The sequence below is a fragment of the Camelina sativa genome, chromosome 11 (assembly GCF_030686135.1).
Source record: "Camelina sativa cultivar CO46 ecotype springtype chromosome 11, ASM3068613v1".
Lineage (NCBI taxonomy): Eukaryota > Viridiplantae > Streptophyta > Magnoliopsida > Brassicales > Brassicaceae > Camelina > Camelina sativa.
The window spans coordinates 10,500,364-10,513,341 of record NC_141890.1 but is presented as its reverse complement, the minus strand read 5'-3'; the positions used below and the strand labels follow the sequence as shown (position 1 = coordinate 10,513,341).

Genomic DNA, 12,978 nt, shown 5'->3' with positions numbered 1-12,978 from the left:
ATCTGGAGAAAAAGGATTGGAGATTCACTTACCCAAAATCGAAGAAGAGATATATACATTGACGCATACACCTCTACAGTTCTTCTTCTCCTTCCTCCTCACCCTCGTTATTGTTGTTTCTCTAATATGCTCTTACAGGTTTAACGCTATGTCTTTTAGAATCATGAAAAAAAAAAAAAAAAAACATCTACTCTTGCAAAGTCGAGATTGATTGATGGCTGAATGTAAACTTACCCATTTTTGTTTAGTCTCGATTTCTTCATGATGCACGAAGTTAACTATATTGTGTAATCACTTCTATTTGTGATGTTCTTCGTTCTTCAAATTTTTTTGTGCCTCGTTAGGCTCCCACATTGGAAGTTTAAATGCATAGATGCTCGTCACTTTTTTCATGATGCACGCATGTTAACTCTACAATGGATTCAATTCTATTAGTGATGTTTTCATTTTTTTTTTAAAATTTTATTTTCTCTTATGTTTTGATATGATTCTACATTAAAAGTTTAAAATGACTGATACTAATATATGATACCAAAAAAAGAAAAGATATATAAAATGACTGATACTCTACAATGGATTCAATACACTCTTTTTCAACTGATTAACATCATAAAACTCAACATGTTTTAATTCTCTTTTTTGTGTGAATAAGTGGTTTGCTGCCACATTCACTACTTAATTTTCGTCTTAGATGAAACTTGTGGTATATTTATCATTATTACTTTGATTAAAAAATGTTTGACTAATTATGGTATTAAAATAATCTTTTGTGATTTGTTTTTTTTTCATTTCAGAAAGTCAACACAGACTAATAGATTTCCAATTTTTATTTAGATTATACATTAAATTTCTAGATTGTTGATCGTAAAAATTAAAGTTTACTTATTTTGAGCAATAAGGTACATGCTTATTTTTTTTTTACATAAAATATGTTTAAGATTTGGACCCAAACCAAATTGTAATAGTAGTTAGTAGGTTTGTTTTTTATTCTCTAAAATTTTTTAATTAAATTTCAAAAGGAATAATTTACTATTGTAAAAACTTTCAGCTTTAAAGCACAAATCTCCATATAGCATGAATTTATTAGTGGTATTTTCTAGTTACATAAATGGAATAATATATATTTGCTTATGAGTGTCGTATTCATAATATATAAGGATAAAGTTAAGTAACCGTTATGCATGCGTAACGAATATATTTTTTTGAATAATAAGTAACAGATATATTTTCTAATTATATATAGAATTTGTTTTTAAAATTACTATTGAGGGACTATGTATCATTTAAAAAACAAAGTAAAAGTTAGTTTTATATACTAAACCATACTTTTATGAAGAACAAAAGAAAGCATTCTTCAAGCTTGGTATATATATATATATATATAAATGTTCACAACCAAAGAGACTAAAACAAATGTGAAGAATCATATCTTTTGAATGAATAGTGTTATTTCAAAAAAGAGTTAGAGATATCAACTACAAATAAAATTCAAAAGGAATGGTTTATTATTGTAAAAACATTCAGCTTTAAAGCACAAATCTTCATGTAGAATGAATTTATTAGTGGTATTTTCTAGTTATATAAATTGAATATTATATATTTGCTTACGAGTGTCGTATTTATAATATATAAGGAAAATGTTAAGTAACCATTACTAAATGTGTAACGTATATATGTAACAGATATATTTTCTAGTTATAATATAGAAAATTGTTTTAAAAAATTACTGTTGTGGGACTATCATTAAAAAAACAAAATAAAATTTAGTTTTATATACTAAACCATACTTTTATGAAGAACAAAAGTAAGCATTCTTCAAGCTTGGTGTAAATGTTCACAAGCGAAGAGACTAAAACAAATGTGAAGAATCATAGCTTTTGAATGAATAGTGTTTATTTCAAAAAAAAAAAAAGAGTTAGAGTTATCAACTATAAATATCTTGTGGTATATATGAATCTTGGCACAGGAAAAAAAACTTAAACATGGGATCAGAAAAAGAGTATAATCAAAAAGTACATATAACACAGATTCACACAAGTAGAAGTAGTCGGAAAAATATACCAGAATTTGACAGGTTTTTTGAGTTGATACGTAAACAAACTATTTTAGGCAGTTTTATTTATTTTCAAAAATAGTATTATTTTTATTTTTGTAAAATATACAAAAAAAAAAAGAATGGTTAAAAAAAAATGAAGGGACGTTCGTGTTTTTCCCTTTAAAAACCCAAAGACCAAAACGCTCAATGATGCCCGTATTCACAATCTTGACTCTTGGGGTTGGTTTATCTGGCAGATCTAGGGTTTCTCTTGATTCTTAAAGAACGCAGCACAAAAGCCACAAAACCTAAAATAAACTTTTTTCCCCAGATACAACAACAAAATCATCATTCCTCATCAACCTAAGAAGGAAGAAGAATTAGGTTTTTTTTTTCACATTCATCATCGGTATTTTACAGATCTATCTATATATATTCAGAAGGGAGAACAATATCTAAAGAACAAACCACTTAAATTCTCATCCTTTTCTCTCTTAACCCATTTATCAAAATCTCTCCATTTTTTTTTTTGTTTTCTTGATTTTTTGATTTCTTGCTAAGATAAAAACTCTGGATCCAATTTTCAAAAACTAGTGTGTGTGTGTGGACTGGTGATCAATCAAAATCTAAATCAGGCCAAGGGACAAGAAAAAAGATTAGATTTTGATAGAACCAATTTTGTGATGAGACAACAATAGACATCCCCCCCATTGATCTGTCAACTTTTTTCTGATACGGACTTGCTTTTAAAGAAGGGAGAAAAGGGAGAAGGAAAAAAAAGTATGTTTGGTAATAATAATAGAGTAGAACTGTTTCATGAAGATGGGAGGGTTGGGGAAATGGAGATATACCCTTCAAGGGACTTGCAGCAGCAATATCATCAGCAAGAAGATGATGTGATGAAGCAGAGGAAGAAGAAACAGAGGGAAGTTATGGAGAAAGCCAAGATGGGAATCAGAACAAGCCACTTTTCTTCTATTAGCGAGAGATCTCCTCCTCTTGCTGTACTTACGACAATTTCATCTTGTGGCCTGTGTTTCAAATTGGAAGCTTCAGCGTCCCCTGTTCAGGAGTCACTAAGTTTTTTCTACACGTCCTGTCTCACGGAGAACAAGGTATAGTATTATACCTTGTGGAACCTGTAAAACTAGGATTTTATCAATCTAAGACTTATAAACACTTATGAAAACTGGGATTTTGGGTCATTATATAACTTCCTTAATGTCACAATTGCATCAAGTCTGAGGCTTTAGATACTTGTCCCTGCTAGTAGAGTGGGGGTTTGAATCTTGTGTGGCGTAATTGATGTTAACTAAGAATAGGCAGGCGTAATTGACTGAATTAATTTGTTTTCCAGCTTTACGAAATTGCATATGAGCTGTGTTACAAATTGTCCTCATATTTTCTGATTCTTTGGATTTCTGGTTTCTTGCAGACGGCAGTAATGCTCCTGGGTGAAGAAGAGCTCCATTTGGTTGCCATGTACTCAGAAAATATCAACAATGACCGTCCTTTTTTCTGGGCATTTGTTGTTGCTCCTGGAATCTACGAGTCCTGTCTTGTCATGTTGAATATTAGATGTCTGGGTATTGTCTTTGATCTTGATGAAACCCTTGTAGTGGCGAATACCATGCGCTCATTTGAGGATAAGATTGATGGGTTGCAGCGGAGAATAAACAATGAGATGGACCCTCAACGCATTGCCATTATGGTGGCTGAGATGAAACGTTATCAAGATGATAAAAATCTATTGAAGCAATATGTTGACAGTGACCAGGTTGTTGAAAACGGGGAGGTGATGAAGGTGCAATCTGAAATTGTTCCTGCCTTGTCTGACAACCATCAGCCTCTTGTTCGTCCCCTGATAAGGTTGCAAGAGAAGAATATTATCCTGACTCGCATTAATCCGATGGTATGCAATTCTTGAAGTTAGTATATGTTTGTTAGTCTCTGTTTCCGGTATTCCTATATGTTGATGCATACCACACTTTTAAAACACAATTAAGTAGTTGTGGATGGTTTCCATGAATAACTATCCAACAGGCAAGCAACATGTCGTATTTAATTGCATATATTCTGGATCACATTGGAAAGATAACCTTTAATTTTTTTGTCGCTTGTTCCTTTGTTGAGCACCTAGAATTTTCTGAATTCCTGTGGCTGATTCTCGATTCCTGTATTTACACGCAGAATCGTGATACAAGTGTTCTTGTGAGAATGAGGCCTTCATGGGAGGAACTTCGAAGCTATTTGACAGCAAAGGGGCGCAAGCGTTTTGAAGTATATGTTTGCACAATGGCTGAAAGAGATTATGCCTTAGAGATGTGGAGGCTCCTTGATCCAGAAGGGAGTTTGATAAACATAAATGACTTGCTAGCTCGCATTGTTTGTGTGAAATCAGGTATACTTTTTTGGTAACTTATACCTGCTTATTTTTCATCATGGTTTACTTCTTACAAGCTTGTAATTAACCACCACAGGTTTTAAAAAGTCACTATTCAATGTGTTTCTCGACGGAACCTGCCATCCGAAGATGGCACTGGTAATTGATGATCGGCTGAAAGTTTGGGATGAGAAGGATCAGCCGAGGGTGCATGTTGTTCCTGCATTCGCTCCCTATTATTCTCCTCAAGCGGAAGTAAGTACAATTTTTTACTTGTTTGAAATTGGTAATTAATTTTTTAACTTTGTTGAAATTGCTTACATATAGTTCCTTTTCTTTTTCTGTAGGCATCTGCGACACCAGTACTATGTGTTGCCAGAAACGTTGCTTGTGGTGTCAGAGGTGGATTTTTCAAGTAAGATCTCAAATTTGATAATAGACGTTTGTTTCTTTGCATCTCTACTAGATCAAGGGTGCTTCCTTAGTACATACTGACGGGTACATGGTATTTGAACTTGGTTACAGGGATTTTGATGAAAGTCTGGTACCAAGAATTAATGAAATATCTTATGAGAATGATGATATTCCTTCTCCGCCTGATGTCAGCCATTATTTGGTGCCGGAGGTTAGTTGTGATACTTATTAGTGGCTGTGAGTAGATAATTTATTGGGTCTCTTCCAGGCATTGCGGTAGATTATGTCATTTCTATGCAACAATGTATATTTTTTCACCCTCCAAACTGCTTCCAGTAGCTCATTCTCTTTTCAATATAGGACGATACATCTTTAAATGGGAACAAAGATCCACTTTCCTATGACGGAATGGCTGATGCTGAAGTGGAAAGAAGACTGAAGGTGATTAAATTTTGAGGCTCCATTTTTACAGAGTTATTGTGGTGATCTATTAAGGATGTCAACTCCAGTAAACATGTCTTCTGGTTTAATGTTTTCTACCCTACGATGAAAATTAAATACAATTTTCCCTTTTATTCAGGAGGCAATTTCTGCATCTTCAGTTGTCCTTCCGGCGGCAAATATAGATCCGAGGATAGCTGCTCCTATTCAGTACTCCATGGCATCTGTATCTGCTTCTTCTGTTTCAGTTCCAGTACCAGTACCAGTACCAGTCGTTCAACAAGCAGCACCACAACCATCTGCTATGGCCTTTCCAAGTATTCCGTTTCAACAACCAACATCAATAGCTAAAAACTTGGTTCCTGTAGAACCAAGCTTGCAGAGTTCTCCTGCTAGAGAGGAAGGTGAGGTACCTGAATCAGAGTTAGATCCAGATACTAGGAGGAGGCTCCTCATATTGCAGCATGGACAAGATACTAGGGATCCTGCTTCAAGTGAACCTCCTTTTCCTCAGAGACCTCCAGTTCAAGCTCCACCCCCACATGTGCAGCCAAGAAATGGTTGGTTTCCTGTTGAGGAGGAGATGGATCCAGCTCAAATCCGTCGAGCAGTCCCCAAAGAATATCCATTGGATTCTGAAATGATTCATATGGAAAAGCACAGGCCTCGGCATCCATCATTTTTTTCTAAGATTGATAACTCAACTCAATCTGACAGGATGCTTCATGAGAATCGCAGGCCGCCGAAGGAGGTACCACTAATCTTATATGACCTATGATTAATCAATTGGGAATTTTGTTGGCCTTTATATACTGCTACATTACGCTGTTCGGTGCTCACTATTTGCAGTCGCTCCGGAGAGATGAACAATTAAGGTCAAACAACAATCTACCTGGCTCTCAACCTTTCTATGGTACGCCATCAAAGTTATTTCTTCTTGTATCAATTTTTACTGAAGAGAAATTACTGACTGGGGAATTGGGATGGACTTTCTAGGGGAGGAGGCGTCTTGGAATCAATCTTCTTCTAGGAACAGTGATCTTGACTTCGTACCTGAACGAAGTGTCTCAGCAACAGAGACTTCTGCTGATGTTCTACATGGAATTGCTATCAAATGTGGTGCCAAGGTATGTGAATATCATCGTGATTACCATTGATTCCAAACGTGAGTTGATGTATTATATATTCCATGATATTGTAGGTGGAGTACAAACCAAGTTTGGTTGCTAGTACGGATTTGCGGTTTTCTGTTGAGGTACTAGCTCTTAGACTTTATCTGTTTCTTGCGTATTGTATGCTGTGTGTAATTTTGGTGGAACCTTATGCTCTTTGAGATTCTCTATTCCCTTAGATGAGTTGCTTTGTTGATTTTGTCAACTGTACACTAAATCTATGTTTTTCTTTGCAGGCTTGGCTTTCTGGTGAAAAAATTGGAGAAGGGACTGGCAAATCGAGACGAGAAGCCCTGCACAAGGCTGCTGAAGCTTCTATACAGAACTTAGCTGGTAAGACATTCTCACTCCTGATGTATTCGTGATTTAAACTGTCTGCAGGGATAGTAATTGAGATATATTGTTTGAATCTGCAATATTGGGCAAGTGTTATTTGTTTGACGTTCCTACACCACTTTCACATTGTTGGTAGCTATTCTAGAGTGTAGATCTCAGGCTATAACTAATCTGTTTAGTCTGTAACAATACCACGCTAACTACTCATAGGAGTGTTCAATGTTGTTAATAGACCTATTGTAGATTCCTGTTAGTCCTCGTAAATGGGTTTATATCAATGAGTATGAGAACTGCCACCACAGTCGGTCGTGTGTCAGTATGTTATGATATCTCACATCAACAGATTTTACAAAACTGTGGGTCCCACCCCTTAAGTCAGGTTTTAATATTGGTTGGATTCATTCACATTGTTCTTAGGATTTTTGTTTGTTAGTTTCCTGTTTTTTGAGTTTTTACCCCTTTTTCTGCAGATGTATATATGCGTTCACATGGTGACTCAGTGCCAAGCCACAGAGATGCTAGCCCCTTCACCAATGGAAATATGATAATGGGAAATGCAAATGCGCTTGATAATCAGCCATTTGGTAGAGATGAAACAGCAATGCCAGTTCCTTCTAGACCTACAGATCCGAGATTAGAAGGTTCTATGAGGCACACTGGCTCCATAACTGCGCTTAGGGAATTGGTATGTATCTCCTTAATTTCTGTTAGTTGATTAGGTTGCTTGCTCACTTTCGCATATTATTTTTCTCATCTTTGATTCATATCCTTAACCAATTTCCAGTGTGCATCGGAGGGTTTTGAGATGGCTTTTCAATCTCAGCGTCCACTTCCATCAGACATGGTCCACAGAGATGAATTACATGCGCAGGTTCGCACCCCTAAAGATTCCACATAAGTGTTAGATTTATGAAAATCTAAGACAAAAGTTTTCAGTTCTGAACAGCATTTATGAAAAATAGAAAGATTCATGACATGTTCTTCAGGGCCATCAGTATATTTCATATCTGTTTCATTTAGTTTGAGATATCTACAGTGCAGACCCCGCTTGATTCTCTTTGTAATATCTTTCAGGTTGAGATAGATGGGCGTGTTTTAGGAGAAGGAGTTGGATCAACATGGGATGAAGCTCGAATGCAGGTAACTCAACTAAATTCTTGCCTCTGTTCTATTCTGATTCCATATTTCCCCTTCTCTGATGTTCTTACCTTTTAGGCTGCTGAGAGAGCACTGTGTAATGTGAGATCAATGCTTGGTCAACCTCTGCATAAGCGACAAGGATCTCCACGGTTTGTTCTTAATCATATGTATGATTTTCGAATATAACTGTGTGTTAGTTGATATATATTAAAACCGGTTTTCTTGTTGATGTGTAGATCATTTGCCGGGATGTCAAACAAGCGTTTAAAGCCAGACTTTCAGCGGTCTCTGCAACGGATGCCATCTTCAGGAAGATACTCTTAAATTAGAACCATGTGAATTACAAAGCACATTCTCTACATCATTTCTCCATTCTCTTGGTAAAAACAGCTACCAAGACGAATTCTTTGCCAAGTTCCTTTCTTTGCAAAACGATGAACCAGGCTTGCTCTCTTGTTTCTCTTGTTGTAACAACAGTTGGGGCTGGATCACGATTTTGTATCATAAGAAACTCTTGAGTTGAAGCAACAGCTCGTGGGACTACAGAGAAAGACCTAAGCATGAACGTTTGGCTTGTTATCAGGCTGTTAGTACTCAAGTAGAAATTAGTAAAGTTGGTTATAGTTGCCATTAAGCTTTTTCTGCAGTTTTACAATTAACGGTCCCTGTTTGCACTGAGACATTAAGTTTATGATTAATATTTGTAATTTGCTGTTGTTAACTGTTTAATTTTGACTGATTCAAAGTTAGTTTATGAGAGAAAAGTTGCTATAACAGGTGAGTGGAATCAACTTGTCTTTATTTGAGAAATATCAACAAAATTTTGCACAAGAGTAAGCCAAAAAAGCACAACAAGACCAGTTTATTTTACAGAACAAGCTCAGCTTTGAACAGATTACTGTAAAAAGCTTCACAGCATAAGCACTCACAAAAACTCTCCACCTCTTTACTCAGACTTTCTCCTCTTCAGTTGTGGACTCGGAGAAACTTGCTTCAGACTTAATATACTTATACCATTTCGCACAAATAAGGTAAACCACAAAATCAGCAGCGGTTAGACCAGCTAGGAGGAAGTAGAATCTCTCCAAGTGTCCTTTGTTGAGATTTTCAGGAATCCAGCCAGGCACTTCATCTGTTGTAGAGAACTTCATGACAATGGAAACTAACAAACTGCTTACATAGTTTCCTAGAGATATTGAAGCCATACATAGCGCACTTGCAAAGCTCTTTAGCCCTGTTGGAGCTTGGCTGTTAAAGAATTCGAGTTGACCAACGTACATGAACACTTCTGATGCACCTATCAACATGTACTGAGGCACTTGCCAGAATATGCTCAAAGAGCTCGAGTCTGAAGTACTTTCCGGTTCCTTGTTTTTCAGTCTGTATATCTCCACGATTCCTGCTGAAATCATCGCCATTATCGCAATCACGAGCCCAACCCCCATTCTCTGAAGCTCACTGAGACCTTTGTTGGGTTCTGTTTTGTTAAGTCTAGCAAAGAGTGGATCTAGAAACCGCCTGTAAGCGAAGATGAAGAAGGCGACGCTGAGAATGTCGAAACTAGACATGCTTGAAGCTGGAATCCGGAAGCTTTTTATGTTAGTCTTCATCGCCGCGCCTTGCACAACGAACAGTGAAGCCATTTGAGTGAAAACCACAGAGTAGAGAATGGTGCAGAGCCAGATTGGTATGAGTCTTAAAACACATTTCACTTCTTCAACTTGAGTCACTGAGCACAGCCTCCATGGATCATACTTCGATCCGCTCTCCACCTTCTCAGCCTCATCATCAGGCGTAACGATCGCAGCTCTATCCAAGAATCTGTAGACAAAACATAGTTAGAGCTGATCTTGAAGATTGTTTCTGTGATTATTATAACATAATTTTTTTGTTGAAGCTGTTATCTACCTGAAGCCTTTGGTATGAAGAATCTTCTTATCTCCAGTTCGTTGAGTCTCGGAATCATAAAGATTCAAGTCCTCATAGTTCACACCAATCTTAGCCTTTCTTGTTGCAGCAACTAATACTTGGCAGAATCTAGACCAAGGACTCTCTCTAGGCGTAAAATGTCTGTACTTTGGCGTGCCAGTCAAGAAAAGTACTAAACCAGCAAAGGCGGAGCCTGCGGAGGCCCAAAACCCTAGCGGCCACTTCCCTTGATCCTCAAAATAACCCAAAACGGTATTAGAGAAGAGCGATCCGAGATTCAGAGCCAAGTAAAAGTAACTGAAAAATGCGATTTTCGAGTGTCCTTCAGCTGAATCCTCTGCATCAAACTGATCAGCTCCAAAGGTAGCTATGTTCGGCTGATAACCACCGTACCCTAACGCGATTAGATACACCGATAGATAAAAGATAACCGTCTTGAACGTCGAGTGAGGCTTACACGGCAACTCTTCAACTCCACAGCCACTTGGTTCAAGCAACAACGCACCAGTAGATAAAGATAACATCACCAATCCCTATAACCAACCGAATTAAAACAAGTTTTAACTTATGCCTCAAGCAATAAAGCCCTAAAGTGTAAGGCAGAACAACAACATGCCTTACATAAAGAAACAAGAAACAGAGTAGTGTGTTGATTTGAAGAGACTTACAGCAACGAAACTAGCTTGAAAGATTGCACAAGTCTTGTAACGTCCCCAGTAAGAGTCACTGAGGAAAGCACCGAGCAAAGAGAAGATATAAACAGTTCCTGTCCATTTACTAACATTATTCGCCGCTTCCGCATTGTCTTGTCCCATCACTCTCGTCAAAAACAAAACCAAATTCACTCCGACACCGAAGAAGGCAAGCGTCGCAAGTCCTTGATTCACTATATCAATCGCAAAAAAAAAATAAATAAATAAATAAATCTTTAGCGTCTAAAACAAAAAACACTTTTATAAAGAAGAAGATGAGTTCATATATATGTATAGAGATGTACCAAGAATGAGAATAGCAGTGAGCCATTTGCCAGTATTAGCTCGGATAGCTGGATTGCCGTGACGATCAACGCTACCGTCTTGAGTGCAAACCTCAAATTGTCTAACTTTTTGATCCATCTGATTCGATTTCGTGTAGAGAGATAGATATCTATTCAAAAAAGATTCCTTTTACATATATCTTCTTGATCCTAAAAAGATTTTGATCTGTTGAGTCCGTCCGGTTAAAGAGGAAACAGATGATGGTTGGAGAAGAAAACGGAGTGACCTTATGAATCAACGAAGTAGCTAAAAACAAGAACGAAACACAAGAATCAAGAAAAAGAAGAGTGATAAAGAGAGAAAGAGAAAGAGATACTTAATTGATGGGAGTATTAAGAGTTGTGTGAGAAAAGTGTGAAGAAGAGAGTTTATATTTATAGAGCTCAGAAATCAAAGTCTGAAGAGAACCTTTCTTTGACGTCTCTTTCTCTCTCAGGTTTTTAATTTAATTTTTTTAATTCTAATTAGAAAAGGAAAAAAAAACGGGCTGCCAAAAAATATATTTTCGGTGGATTTTCGCAACTGAGTTTTAAATTAATTATGGTATTTTAAATAGTTTTTATATGTAATTGATAAGTGATAAATCTACATGATAACTAGTGACTACATGATAACTAGTGAATAATAATTTAACACTAATTACTATATATATATATATATTTTTTACTTTTTAATCAAAAGTATTTGTTCAATATGTAGAAGAGTACAGATGTAAAATTTTTTTTAAAAAAATTAACCCAAAAATCACATATAGGGAATGTAAAACTTATAGAAAATATTGGAAAAACAGTTCCCTAAAATCAATGAAGATTGAAAACACCTGGTTAAAGGTAAGCCGAGCAAATGTGTGACCAGTTACACCTGGAAGGCTGCTGGAAGAGACTGAAATAATCAAAAAACTTGACGAAGAAAAAAAAATGTATTTGTGAAAAAAGAGTGAAAAAACCAAACAAAAAACTACAAATAAAAATAAACAAAGAGGAGCAAAAGTGAAAGTATAGTGTTCGTACCCCACGAAAACAGGATTTGGTGTCTCTTTCAAGCACGCTACGCTCGTGTGTAGCTGTCTTCGATTGCGACTATTCTCACTACTTCCTTTGTTCATATTTTAATTTTTCATTGGGTCATTCTTAATCCTAAGTTTAATAACCCTTAATTTAAGTCCAATCTTTATGACCCTTTTTTTTTTTAATTTTGCTATTTCCTCTTTTGTATCTCTTCGTTTTTTTTTTTTTTTTTTTGTCAACAGATCGATATGTTTATCTTTTCAAACATATAATTATATACAATTACATATTATGATGGATAAACATAAACATGTTTGGTATTGCTGTAAACAAAACTTTTATACAAACATATAAATACATATTTTCTTTTAGATCTTATCAAACGAATGTCTAGATTCAATGAAGCTAGGAAATATTTCAAATTTTCAACGTTTGGATATTAAGAAATTAGACTCTATCTAATACATTTTGTGTAAACTAATTTTTTTTGATCAAAATATAAGTTATCATGTGACGTTTTACATTGCAATGGCCTAAAAAAAGGTTATAAAAACAAAACCTATAATGCTGTCATAAAACTCTGTTCATATACGTCTTACTAAATTTAACCATAAAGAACAAATTTATGTTTAAATACTAAATGTAGAACAAAGGAGTAGTAGTAGTTTAGAAATTACATATCTTGACTTAGGTTTTCATGGACTGGCAGTTGTAGTGTTAATATCGGTTGAGTCAAATCCAATTTGCCCACGAAAATTTTACTAAGCAAACTAATACGAAAGTTCTTTAAAACAAAAACAAATTATATTAATTTCAACCACATAAACGGCAATCGGAAAAGCCACATACATTGCCGGAAAATGGTACTAATTAAAGGCTACCGTAAAAAAACCTAAAACATTGGTTCATACTTATGTTGATAGGACCCAAATAAGAGTTTCTATAAGTTTCTAATTTCTAGAGGATTTTGTCAGAGTTATTACATTTTCGACATAAGTTTATTCTTTTAGAGTTCAACCTCTTAATGAACTTCTCTTCTCATCACTACACTTTTTAATTATAACCTAACAGTATATTTACTCTA

General features: G+C 35.6%; 2 protein-coding genes across 3 annotated transcripts; one reads left to right on the top strand and one right to left on the bottom strand.

Moving 5' to 3' along the window:
• The first annotated feature begins 2,151 nt into the window (after positions 1-2,151).
• On the top strand, positions 2,152-8,695 carry LOC104722889 (RNA polymerase II C-terminal domain phosphatase-like 1). Of its 2 annotated transcripts, XR_015572216.1 has the most exons (18): positions 2,218-3,150; positions 3,471-3,947; positions 4,226-4,436; positions 4,516-4,673; positions 4,766-4,833; positions 4,944-5,043; positions 5,193-5,273; positions 5,413-6,024; positions 6,123-6,186; positions 6,270-6,400; positions 6,475-6,528; positions 6,682-6,778; positions 7,252-7,466; positions 7,566-7,652; positions 7,856-7,921; positions 7,997-8,070; positions 8,158-8,301; positions 8,399-8,695. XR_015572216.1 is itself a non-coding variant. In XM_010441143.3 (17 exons), exons 1-17 carry the CDS (start codon positions 2,818-2,820, stop codon positions 8,243-8,245), a joined length of 2,916 nt encoding a protein of 971 aa, XP_010439445.1. In that variant the 5' UTR covers positions 2,152-2,817; the 3' UTR covers positions 8,246-8,695. The 2 variants fall into 2 exon arrangements, 1 of the variants encoding a protein (XP_010439445.1); XM_010441143.3 differs by having other exon boundaries at positions 2,152-3,150; positions 8,158-8,695.
• Positions 8,696-8,699: 4 nt separating this feature from the next.
• Positions 8,700-11,235, bottom strand: LOC104722888 (protein NRT1/ PTR FAMILY 7.2-like). Its single transcript, XM_010441142.3, has 4 exons — positions 10,848-11,235; positions 10,519-10,736; positions 9,830-10,383; positions 8,700-9,742 (listed from the first exon to the last, which is right to left on the bottom strand). Exons 1-4 carry the CDS (start codon positions 10,963-10,965, stop codon positions 8,872-8,874), a joined length of 1,761 nt encoding a protein of 586 aa, XP_010439444.1. The 5' UTR covers positions 10,966-11,235; the 3' UTR covers positions 8,700-8,871.
• Positions 11,236-12,978: the final 1,743 nt, after the last annotated feature.

Coding starts and splice junctions, on each gene's coding strand:
- LOC104722889 (XM_010441143.3), top strand. CDS start 2,818: ATGTTTGGTAATAATAATAGAGTAGAACTGTTTCATGAAGATGGGAGG. Junction 6,187..6,269: donor TGGCTCTCAACCTTTCTATG/GTACGCCATCAA, acceptor TGGACTTTCTAG/GGGAGGAGGCGTCTTGGAAT. Junction 8,071..8,157: donor AAGCGACAAGGATCTCCACG/GTTTGTTCTTAA, acceptor GTTGATGTGTAG/ATCATTTGCCGGGATGTCAA.
- LOC104722888 (XM_010441142.3), bottom strand. CDS start 10,965: ATGGATCAAAAAGTTAGACAATTTGAGGTTTGCACTCAAGACGGTAGC. Junction 10,737..10,847: donor CACTGCTATTCTCATTCTTG/GTACATCTCTAT, acceptor CGATTGATATAG/TGAATCAAGGACTTGCGACG. Junction 9,743..9,829: donor CTTCATACCAAAGGCTTCAG/GTAGATAACAGC, acceptor TTTTGTCTACAG/ATTCTTGGATAGAGCTGCGA.